This window comes from Polypterus senegalus, chromosome 13 (genome assembly GCF_016835505.1).
Source record: "Polypterus senegalus isolate Bchr_013 chromosome 13, ASM1683550v1, whole genome shotgun sequence".
Taxonomy (NCBI): domain Eukaryota; kingdom Metazoa; phylum Chordata; class Cladistia; order Polypteriformes; family Polypteridae; genus Polypterus; species Polypterus senegalus.
This window is the reverse complement of record NC_053166.1, coordinates 95,077,800-95,090,443: the sequence shown is the minus strand read 5'-3', so window position 1 is coordinate 95,090,443 and position 12,644 is coordinate 95,077,800. Positions and strand designations below refer to the sequence as shown.

Genomic DNA, 12,644 nt, shown 5'->3' with positions numbered 1-12,644 from the left:
GATTATTGCTGGGATATTTTACCAGCTACATTTGTGTAATAACTTAAAGCTTTACATAAAGCATTGTTAATTAACTGAATCCATTTAGCTACCAATGTTTTATACAGTCTTCTTATGCACAAAATCTGTAGCATTCTCAGAGCTGTGGTTTAGATGCAAATGCCGAAGTAAACTTTTTGAAGCTAAACTTAGTGACATTGTCTTTTCACTTTCTCTCAAAAAATAAGACCATTTTCTTTTGACAGTTGGGCCCTAATGAATACCAGGGTTCAGTGTGAGGTTGCGGGAATCACACCTATTATTTAAAATCCTCTATAATTTAATTTAATAAACTGGAATAAAAGTTTTTACGTTATTGCCAAAGTAACTAATTATGGATTTACTTCAGAAAAGCAAGTACATGATACATGCGTGCTTTGACAACATGGTTGTTACCGATTAGCTGTGGTTTCCAGTTGGTTTAATGTGTAATGCCACATATTTTAACTAATATTTTGCTAATAAAACTAATCATTTTTATTAAAGCACTATACATAGAACCAAATAAAGTAATGTAGACGTAATCATCCTATGATCGTGGTGGACCTGTTTACAGGTTTGCATCCAGCCATGCATGTTTATTCTCTAAATTTAAATTCCGCAATTATATTTGATTTTGTGTATGTCTCTTATCAATACTAAATTTAATGTGTCCGTCCACCATCAAAATAAAGCTAAGCTAAATAAATATTTGATGTTATTATTTAAACAGCACTGTAATAATGCAAGATATTGTTTAGAAAGCTAACAGTTATTTTTAAAAAAAGGACAATGCTTTTTGAATTGTGCTTCTTTGAGAATGAAAGAGCAAGTATGAGTTCAAATAGTGATGGGAGAGCTGTGTACTGATGGAAGGAATGATTGATAGCCTCTAAATATGTTGTGTATGCTGTCATACATTACAAAAGGAGGTTTGTACTGCATTATTTTATTTATCAAACTATTTCATGTAGGGCACATCATGTATATTATAGGTAGGAGCACAAAACTATGTCAAAGAGTGATAGAGAAAGTATATTGAAAGTTGAATACTTTCATACAGGTAGTATTCCTGAGTTCATTAAGCAATAGAGGTACTAATGTAGCAAACTTATGTAGATACTTGCCAGCTACAGTAATGGCTATTAGGGCTAAAAAAAAGCCATAATAGCTTTGAAAGAGGGTTGAACATAGGAGTGTGTTTGGCAAAAGGGTTACTGATGATGACTGTCCATCTTGGTTTCTAAGATAATATTGTGTTGAAATTCAAAGGAAAGATTATCAACCTATAAGTGCAAGTACCATGTTTTGTTGAGTATACATTTTAAACGCTTACACATATGTACAGCTTTTATGTCTATACTGCCCCTTATTTTTCATGTTTTATATCCAATTTATTATATGGCTTTTTCTGAGTACAAACTCTCGTACAACACTCGTACAAACAGCAAAAATTACTTTAAATTAAATAATGAAAACGTCTGGTGTAAAATACAAGACATGGCAATATTTGGAAATGCTGTAGCTGATTGCAAATCATTGGGTACAGAAAGGTAGGTAGACATACAAAACAAAACCATGCAGAAAGACTTACTGATCAAGTTAAACATAATTGTTTTTCACAATGTGAACAGAGAACGGGACACAGTCTCTTCTCCTGGTACGGCCTGGGAGTGTTAAGTGTGCTTCAGTGATATCAATCAAACCATTTAGGAAGATTAAGCAATAGTAAAAACAATCTTCACCTGCTTTGGTGTCAATGGAAGTGACATCAGGTACACTGAAGAAGCAAAACAGCAAGACAACCTCCAAAAAGGCAATGGTTTTGCAGGTGGTGGCCACAGATAATTGCTCTCTCCTTATCCTTCCTGACTAATTCTTCTCTACTTTTGTGTTTTGCTAGTGTCATTGTCACTACTGGTAGCATGAGACAATAATTGCAGCCAAGTCAGATTGCACAGGTAATCCAGCTTCTCCAAGATGGCACATCCATGTGTGCTATAGCAGGAAGATTTGCTTTGTCTCCCAGCACAGTCTCAAGAACATGGAGGAGATACCAGGAGAAGGGCCATTACACAAGGAGAGCTGGACAGGGTCATAGAAGGTCATCAACCCAGGAGCAAGACGGGTATCTGCTCCTTTGTAAGGGGAAACGGGAGTAGCACTGCCAGAGCCCTACAAAATGACCTCCAGCTGGTTACTGGAGTACATGGTTTTGACTAAACTGTCAGAAACAGACTGAAAAAGTACCCAACGCCCACTAATGGGACCTTTGCCCCCAGCCCATCACTATGCAGCTCGTTTACCATTCACCAGAGAATACCACAATTGGCAGTGCTGTCATTGGTGCTCCATTCTCTTCACAGATGAGAGCAGGTTCACACTTACTAGTACATGTAACAAACATGCAGACATGAAAGAGTCTGTAGACAGTGTGGTGAATGATATGCAGCTTGCAACATTATCTAGCATGACCGGTTTGTTGGTGGGTCAGTGATGGTATGGTGTGGCATGTTCTTGGAAGGATGCATAGACCGTTACATGCTAGGCAATGGTGTCCTGACTGCTGTTAGGTACCAGGATGAAATGCTTAGAGCCATTGTTACACAGGTGCAGTGGGCCCTGGGTTCCTCCTAGGGCAGGACAGTGCCCAGGCTCAAGTGGCCAAAGTGTATAGGCAGTTTGTGGGTGTCGAAGGATTGATGCCATTGACTGTCCTGCACTTCCCCTGACTTTTATCCATTTTAGAGCCTCTGGGACGTTATGTATCGGTGCATCAGACGCCACCAAGTAGTGCCACAGATTGTCCATGAATTCACTGATGCCATGGACACCACCTGCCATCTCATCAGAAGCATGTCCAGATGTTTCTGACTTTTAGGTCACTCTATATAGGGTGGTTCAGATCTAATTATGCAATTTTCATTACGCTATAACTTATTAAGTTTATTACATAGAAAATCACCTGAAAAATCCCGGACAATCGAGAAGTGTGCGAACTGACCACATGAAGACTTGTCTTTGCGCCGAACTGGAATTGTCCCTGCATAAAAAAGTCAACCAGACAATCTGGATCTGCTTAATTAGATCTGGACCACCCTGTATTGATTAAATATAAAATTAATTATAGGATGATGAAAATGACAATATTCACTTTCCATATTCACTTGCCAATATATGGTTACAAGCAAAATAATAGGTCTCATTATTGAAAACACTGAAACCCAAGAAGAAACCTTTAGTCAAAATGTATGTTCTCTGCAATAAAAAGGTTTTATAATATTGTATAATGCATTTTTAACATCGGTTTTAAAGCATCCATTTTAAAATTTACAGTGAGTGGAAATCAGTGCTTATTGATTCCGATCTATCACCATTAAATTACACACTGCAACATTTACTTTTTAGCTGTAAAAATCTCTTTTTGTATAACGTGATACGAGCCTACTGGCCATTTGCACTACCTAGTGATTTATTAAGTATGTCAATAAAGTTTTTCATATTACAGGGGCCATTAAATTAAAAGTATTGTAAGTGAGCTTACTGGAACATACGTATGTGCTGTTTGGTTATCAATGATTCGCTCACATTCGCTCAATGATCACTATGTATTAATACAGACATTTCATGAATATCAAGAGCGGTATTTGTATTATTTATATACCTTTTTTGGATCATTATATTATTTTCACAATGTTTATCTACAGTTTATCTGATAGCGTTCCTTATTTTCATGTCTCTATGGTTTTGAGCTACTTTTATTGTTTGTTCTTTAGCATTGATTTATATTGAACTGATAATTATAGGGGAAATCAATTCTTCTATCAGTATATACTTTATAAACAGTATTTTTATATCATTAATTAATAATATTGTATTTAGCTTTACCTAACTTTTCTTCTTGAGCTAGTGATAAATAATGCAATTTTTTAAATTAATACCAAATGAAGTGACATATTTTCCTCCTGAAAGTACTTTTTTATAAAAGCAAATTAAACCCAAACATAAAATATTGGAGTTGAGAAAGCCTTTTAGATGTACTAATCTAGACATTGATGTCTGTGTATGACTTTAATCTGATAGTACGGTATCCTATTGCAGGTCATTTTAAAGATGTTGTCATGTACTATTGTGCATGCGTCTGTCTGTCTGTATGTCTATATCTCTCCCTTTTTTAAGTCAAATTCTAAACATCAATTAATGAAATAGTGGAAAACCACCACAAATACAAATTTGAAAACATACACATGGACAGAACCTTTTAACCTGATGACAAAGTAGCTGTTTAATTATTACAGTGTCATTTTTGCCAACTGAGATTATTTTCAAATGGTGGGACATTTCACATCTTATTCAATATCTTGCATTAAACATTATAAACCAGTGCATTTTAATAAGCAGAACCTACACAGATCACTTTGTTTCTAATTGTGTTTTATCATAAATCTCAGAGAGTGAACTTACTCTTTTTGGCTCTACATGAAGGTAAGTTCGGTTTGAAATTATTTTCATTGTGGGAATTAAAAATAAAAACTTAAAGCTGCAGATACTACTGGATTTATGTAGCTGGGATGTAAAATCCTCCTGGCTGTCCATGTAAGGCAGAGTGCAGTGACACTTTCAACTCGCTGCACCAGAAGGAAGGAACTAGTGCCCAAACATGGCTTGAAGTGAGCTGAAGAAAGGAACACCTTAACCTCGTGTTTAGATAAAGCGTTTTTAAAAAATGTGTGAAATGGTAAATTTAGTTTTTATATATATATATATATATATATATATATATATATATATATATATATATATATATATATATATATATATATAGTGTCTTAAAATCAGAAAGCAGTTTCAGAGTCATTTCATTTTTTTAGTCCATGAGGTTGGAGATTAGAATCTGTTATACAAATCACAATATAAAAACCAGTAAAGTATTTACATTTTTTTGAAAATATGGCATTCCATTCCCCTAATCCTACATTGCACAGCCTATTCATCTGGGATGAGGTGCTGTTCGGTCTATTTCAGTAACTCCCGGAGTAAAACTTACTGTGCATTGTGTGGATTTACAGTCTATATTTGGTTTTTCATCATACAGAGAGATCTGCATGCTTTTGAGCATTCTTGATTGGATCACTGAAAAATAATGAGTTGGTTCAGTGTTGGCATATGCATGTTCCTGCTTTCCTTGCATTATTTTATATATAGACACTGGACCCCTCTGACTCTGAAAATGAGTTACATAGGTGTTTACAAATAGAATGAATGCAACACCATTGCAAATAGAATGTAATCAGAATGTATATATTTTTTTGTTAGATTAAAATTTTTTTTTCACCTCTCTTCTGTAGTGGGTGGCATCTACACTGTGATTCAGACGAAAGCAAGGCTGACAGTGGAAGAGTGGGGTGAAAACTACTTTCTGATTGGCCCTTACTTTGAGCATAACGTGCGCACCCAAGTAGAATTGATAGAACCACCAAATCCAGCTCTGCGCAGGACTATTGAATCCATGAATAGCAAAGGCTGCAAGGTAAACTGAGAGATGCTTTATTTATTTCTAGACAGAGCCTTTAAATATTGTGCTTGCTAGTCTATGGGGAAGTACTGTATGAGTTAAACTGAATGATAAATAGCTTGCAGCTGTCATCTCACACAGATTAAATTACAAGGTGACATTTTAGCTCAAAAGGCCACGGTTGTGTTTAGTAACCAACTAAAATGTTAAACTTGTGCTTCTTGCTACAGTTCCATGTTTGTAAGTAGTCAGGAATCTACTGTGTGTGTATTCATATATGTTTGTGTGTGTGTAATATATATGTATGAATATATGTATATGCCCCTGGTTTTTTTTTTGTCTCATAGCCATTTCCGTCATATTCATCCCGTCATGTTTGCTGTATGGCACTATAATGTAAGAGTTATTTTTAGTATAAGTAATCTAACAATAACAGTAATAGGACTGCTTGTATATTAAAAAAACTCCTTTACAAAATTTACAGTATTAAAAAAATGGAAGTGTCACTACAAAACAATGAAAAGGTCTATCTTAATTGTATACTGAGTACTCATGTCTGTTGTTTTTTGTGACTTATTATTGGTATTTGGTATGCACTGCTTACATTTATTAAAAAATTAAATCTTAAATTTGCTTTATTTTCTGTAAGTGTGTGTGTGTATATTGTATATACAGGGAAAATTTCATTACAACGAACTACCAGGGACCTAAAAAAATTTTGTTGTAATGAAAATTTCATGGTAATGAGATTCTGTATTTGTTGCTATGGTGCTTTCTTTAACTTGTGTCCAGGCGTTTGCAATCATTTCAATAGATTCTTTCTCGTTAATTTTAATTTCCTGTCTACAAGTTATGCTGACAAGAATGTTTCTCAGCATTTCCTTGCAATAATACACTTTCAGGGTGCTAATGATGCCCAAATCCAATGGCTAAAGCACTGATATGCAATTGGTGGGAGGAATTCAATAGGAATGTTATCTAAATGTGGAAGCATGTTGTGGGCAGCACAGTTATCAATCAGAAGCCGTATCATTCTTTTCTTCTTCATATTGTGAGGTTTCTGAACTCTTTTGGGGGACCCCCACACAATGGTAACGACAAGCTGAAGTGTATCCTGAAGTGCAATTGCAGCATCTATGCAAGATTGTTTGTCCATTGCCGGGAAAGGACAACAGCAGGCTCACAGCTCTGCAGTGAAGAGCCACAGAAACAAATCCTAAAAGATCATGGTCGCGCTGTAAGTCCCTGTCTTGCACCCCAAAATATGAGGCTAGTTCGCAGTACTTCAGCAAAACCAGCTTTATTCAGCTTGAAACAGGAACAGCATGGTTATTTATTGTAGCGTGATCCGCCACTGTGCTATACACAGTCACAGCAGTCAGGGAGGGTTGTGCCTAGGTTAGTGGCCAAGTAATACTGTTCCCTGCATTTACAATGTTTCTTGCATCACCCATCGAGATCTTTTCTGTTTGCTTTGGTGAAGAGCCGCAGTAGAGCTATGAGCCTGCTGTTGCCCCAACAATGGGTAAACAGTCTTCCACAGCTGCAGTAATCACAATTTACTGCGCTCTTTGGCATGTTTTCCAGTTGGGGGAACGCCCCAAGAGAATTTAGAAACCTCACATTTTCTTGAATGAGTGACGTATTAATAGGAATGTTTCTTGAATGAGCATTACTGAACCACATAAAAACTGCTTTTTCGATGTTTTCAAATGCAGCAGTTCGCATACGTTTGCAACCCGAGATTTTTCTTCTTTTTTTGCTCGGTTTTTCAAGAAAGTTGAAATTCTGAATTCACTGGCAACGTCATTTTCTCTTTTTGCTGGAATCGAGAGCCACAAAAATGTAAAGTTTTTTTTTTTCTAATATGAACTGTTTTTGTTTTTTCGTGTCTGAAGTTTCAATAGGAGGGTGACAATGAGTTAAATTCCAGTGGATGTTTTTCAAATGTTGACGAGCAATAAGCAAAAGGCATCACTGAAAACCACAGAAAACAAACACGGCAAAAAAACAGTACAAAATTCCAATGTTTCTGTTTGTAGGATCATTGTGCACAGAACTACTGTAACTGCTATGTGGATGATTCATTCAGGCATTCCAAGGTCTTTTGGGCACTTCATTGTAATGAAAATATCTGCTGAAAGTATTTTGTTGTAACAAGATTTTTATAGATTCATGTCATATGGGGAATCTGTCAATGCCATAAAAATACTTTGTTGTAATGGAATTTTACACCTTTATATACTGTGTGTGTGTATGTATGTATGTATGTATGTATGTATGTATGTATGTGTATATATATATAATATATATCATAATATATATATATATCATAATATATATATATATATATATATATATATATATTTTTTTTATGTTTTTTTTTCTCATTGGAATCGGTGAAGGCAGGAGGAGTAGTAATTTGTTGTTTCAGCGAGTGTCATGTAACTAGTTCTGTCTAGCAAGCTGGCTGCCCTTGCAGTTTAGTATAAGAGTTGTCACCCTGTGGGGAAGATGGCTGCAAAACTTATAAATTGCACCAAAGAAGAGCAGTGTTCTATCATACGCTTTTTGTGGGCAGAAGGTGTGCCGAAAGCACAAATTCGTCTCTGCATGTGTGCTCAGTATGGGGATAAAGTTCTCTCTCGTAGAGTCATCTATGAGAGGATTGAAAGGTTCGAAAATGAAACACTACGGGTGTCTAGTTACAGCCACGACCACGAGGAATGAAGAAAGAACCCTGACGTGAAAGCAGTGGTGCATCAGTGATTACGCATTGAAAAAGATAGTCCGGCCACAGACAGCCACGACTCCAGATGTTCAAACCACACACATGTTTTATTTTACCTATTTACAATATTTACTGTGTTTAGCTCAGTCTTTGTTCCTTTTTTGGCCGCCTCCACTCCTTTCTCGCAAGCTCCATCCTCTTCCACCTGACTCCTGCTTCTCGAGTGAGGCAACCCCTTTTATCTTGCTACGAATGTGCTCCAGGTGCACGATGATGACCTTCCGGCAGCACTCCCCAGTATGGCGGAAGTGCTGCCCTTGTACCCGGAAGCACTCCCGGGCGTACAACAACCCTGGTCCGCCAGGTTTTAAGGACCGTCCCAGTCCGTCCTTCCTCCAGGCATCTCGGCAGGGCAGAGTTCCTGGCCATCTGTCACAGCGCTCAACCAAAAACATTTTTTACTGATGGCTTTAAAATGTTGGTACAACACTGGGAAAATTGCTTCTTAAAGGAAGGTGACTATGTAGAAAAGGGATGTAATTTGTTTTTGAACTTCTTAATAAACAGAGTTAAAAAAAAAAAAAAGTGTGGAAACTTTTTGTACATCCCTTGTATAATGTGTGAACTCCACACTGACTGGAACCTCTCATGAAAATTAGTTAAACATGAATATATAAGATGAACTACACATTCAACAAGTAATATTTTGGGCATGGATAAATCATTGTCTTTTATTTTAACAATTTATTTTTAAACAAAAACCTTTATGTAGTCACATTTTGTTTCCATCGAAAAAATAGGTTTCAAAAATATTGGCACTCCCTCTTAATTAATTTGTCAACCCTTTCCTAACAAAAAGAACAGAGCCTAATTCTGTAATGTTTATTTATTTTTTAATTTTTTACATTTTATTTGAAGAAAATGCCATTCCATGCAGCCAAGTCTAACTTATACAGCAAAGAAGATGACATTATGTGCAATCAAGTCAAACTTAACAAAACAGAATTTGACCCCATCCGAGGAAAAGAGAAGAGAGCCAACAACAAGAGCAAATTTTAAAAACAATAAAGAAGGGAGAATGTCCTTTTCTCTAATATAATGCTTATCCTAAAATGTTTTTAATCAGAGCTTGCCATATTTAAAAAAAAAAAAAAAAAAAGTTTTGAACAGATCCTCTAAGCAAGAATTTGATTTTGTTCCAATTTCAAATAGTATAGAACCTCAGTTACCCACTGACTTATAAAAGGTGGGCTGGGATTGTTCCAGCTGAGCAAGACAAGTTTGCATGCTATAGTGTGGTATATGCAATTACAATCAATTTGTCTTTCTCCACTTGAAGCCCTTCTGGGAAAACATCACGCACAGCTGTTAATGGGGTTAGGAGTGATTGTGACACTAAGGCTGACTGATAGGCATTCAAAGATATTTGTCAAGAATGGTGTTAATTTGGTGAACTTCCAAAACATGTGGCCCAGTGAAGCTGGAGCTAGATTGCAACATTCACAGGTTGAAATTTGCCCTGGATACTTTTTGGACAATGTTAAACAAGATAAATGTAATCGATGAAAGATTTTAAGTTGAATAATTGAATGCTTTGTGTATATGGAACTAGATTGTATTTTTATGCATGCCTGCCTTCCACTCCTTTTTCAAGATATTATGAGAAGGATCATTGTAAGGAAGAGAAGTAAATATGTTTTTATATATTATTAAGATGCTGTCTGAGTCTTCAAGACTGATCAGCATTTTTTCTGGAATAGAAATGTATGGGAGGTGTGGAAAAATGGAAAGGTTGTGTTTAGCAAAGTTTATGATTTGAAAAACTAGATTTTGTTGATGGGAAATAAGATTTGTAGCATAATTGTTCATGAGATGCAAAAACATTATACAGTTCTCTAAGTGTTTTAATCTTAGACATTTTCCAAACATTAAATACTATGTAGGTTTGAGAGGGTAGAAAAAGGTGATTATCATGTGCAGGTTCCACAAATAAAAGCTTCTCTGCAATTGAAGTGCTTCCTGAATTGGTTCCATATTCTGAGTGATTGAAGGACCATTGGATTATTGGTATATTGATCATTTTTATTTACTGGGGCACAAAACAGGGCATGTCAAGAAGTACAGCAAAATTTTATTTCTATTGCAGACGAGCCTTGTGCATATTCAGCAATTTGTGTCAATGTTCAGGTCTTTATAGCTTATATATTTCCTGCCCAGTAATACAACTGAAAGTTAAGTAGTATCATGCCACCTTCTGCTTTAGGTCTTTGTAGAGTCACCCTTTGAATGTGTTGATATCTTGAATTCCAAATAATTGAGGTTATAATTGAATCTAATCTCTTAAAGAATGATTTGTTAATTTATATGGAGATGCTCTGAAATAGAAAAAGAATGTCGGGAAGGATGTTCATTTTTGATTTTTCCCTGCTAATGTTAGATGGAGGGTAGACCATCTGTTCACATCTTCTTTGATTTTTTCCATGCTGATTGCAAAATTGTGTTGAAAAATATCTTTATATTTACTTGTGAAGTTTACCCCTAGGTATTTGAACTGATCTGATAGAATAAATGGGTAAATGTCCATTCTATTATTGTGTGCTAGAGAGTTCAGTGAAAAAAGCACACATTGAAATTAATTGATTAATTGAGTCCTTGTATCTTTTGATATTCTGCTAGTGCTTTAAGGACTACTGGTAACACAAGTTGAAGGTCAGATATACTGAATACAGCACCATATCATCCGCATATAGTGATATTTTCTGTTCAAGTCCTTCTTTGATAACCCCCTTTATCTCTGATGCATTTCAAAAGTGAATGGCCAATGACTTAATCTTCCTGTAATGTTTAAATAGGTTGGAGAATATTTGTAGAGATCTTGGACAACTCCTTTATGCAGAACATTTCCAGTTAGTTTTGAATCAGTGTACTACCCCCTTCAATTCACACTGCAGGTTTTCAGTTAGTTTAAAATCTGGAGATTGAGATAATCATTAAGAAACATATACTTTGTGTTCTTATAACCATTTCTGTGTTGATTTTAATGTGTGATTGGTGTCATTAGAGTACATTAGAGAAATCTAGATGAGAACAGGCCATTCATCCCTACAAAGCTCATCAGTCCTGTCCACTTCTTTTTAAACGATATCAAGTCTAGTTTTGAAAGTCCCTAAAATCCTACTGTCTACCACACTGCTTGGTAGCTTATTCCATGTGTCTATGGTTCTCTGTGTAATGAAAAATTTCCTGATGTTTGTGCAAAATTTACCCATAACAAGTTTCTAGCTGTCATTATCATGTTGAAAGGATTTCTTCATTTCCAAGTTTCAACCTTCTGGCTGGGGCAGTCAGATTTTGGGCTAAAGATTTCTGATAAGTAATGGAATTACCACCATATTTCACAGTGGGTGTCAGGTGTTTTTCTTTGTTTGCAGTCTTCTTTTTGTACCAAGCATAACAATGGTGTGCATGACCAAAACGTTTGATTTTTGTCTGATCTGACTACAACAAATTATTCCAGTTGTATTTTCAATAGTGCTTAGCAAATTTCAGGTGCAATATTTTATGGTTTGTTCTTAAGAAGCACTTCCAGAATTCTTCTTGTCATAGAGGTGGTGTCTAACAGTTATTTTAGAAATACTATAACCCCAAAATTCAATAAAACTATGCAGCTAAGACAAATGTGATCTTTGGGGTTTTTCTTTGCCTCTCTTACCATCCTCCTTACTGTGTGTGGGGGCAGTATGCTCATGCATTCACCTCCTGGCAAATTTTCAGTTATGTGCTTAATTGTATTTTCAGCTGTCTATGAAATTTTTAACACCATTACCTAATTTACACAGGTCAACAATCTTACCAGAGCTGAAAGCTCTTTGGAGTTTCCCATGTTCATGGATAGCAAAAGACTTTTATTTGTCTGCAACTTCTTATTTATACCCCAGGGGAAAAGGGAATTGTCATAGTCAACAGATGAGTTTCTGAATAAATTGAGCAATGAAATAGAAGATTTTTTTTTTAACTAAGGATATACGTTTATGTGGTATTCTTTAGGGGTGTCAGTAGTTTTGTTATGTATGTTCTTGATAGAATTTACTATTCTCAAAATAAACAACCATTGTTATTAAATATTAATATTATTGTTAAGTATGATTTTTATTAGGTAAATTATAATACATTTCTCTAAACATTTTGAGGAATATTTGAATCATTGTTGACATCTAATTAAAAACTGTTATGCAAAGCAGAGATTATTTTGCTGTTTCACAGTAACACTAAAACTAGGTCTGAATACTGTATGTGTAATGTTGGATCAATACTAAAATTTTGACTTAATACCAATACCATCTTTCACACTTTAGTACCGCTACACACATGCGCAACGTC

General features: G+C 35.6%; 1 protein-coding gene across 1 annotated transcript in view; it reads left to right on the top strand.

Annotated features, from left to right (window-relative positions):
- Positions 1 to 12,644, top strand: part of gys1 (glycogen synthase 1 (muscle)) — an 83,271-nt gene that overhangs the window by 29,069 nt on the left and 41,558 nt on the right. The window contains exon 3 of the mRNA XM_039776119.1: positions 5,367 to 5,548. Within this exon, the coding sequence (XP_039632053.1) occupies positions 5,367 to 5,548 (182 nt within the window). The remainder of the gene's footprint in view (positions 1 to 5,366; positions 5,549 to 12,644) is intronic.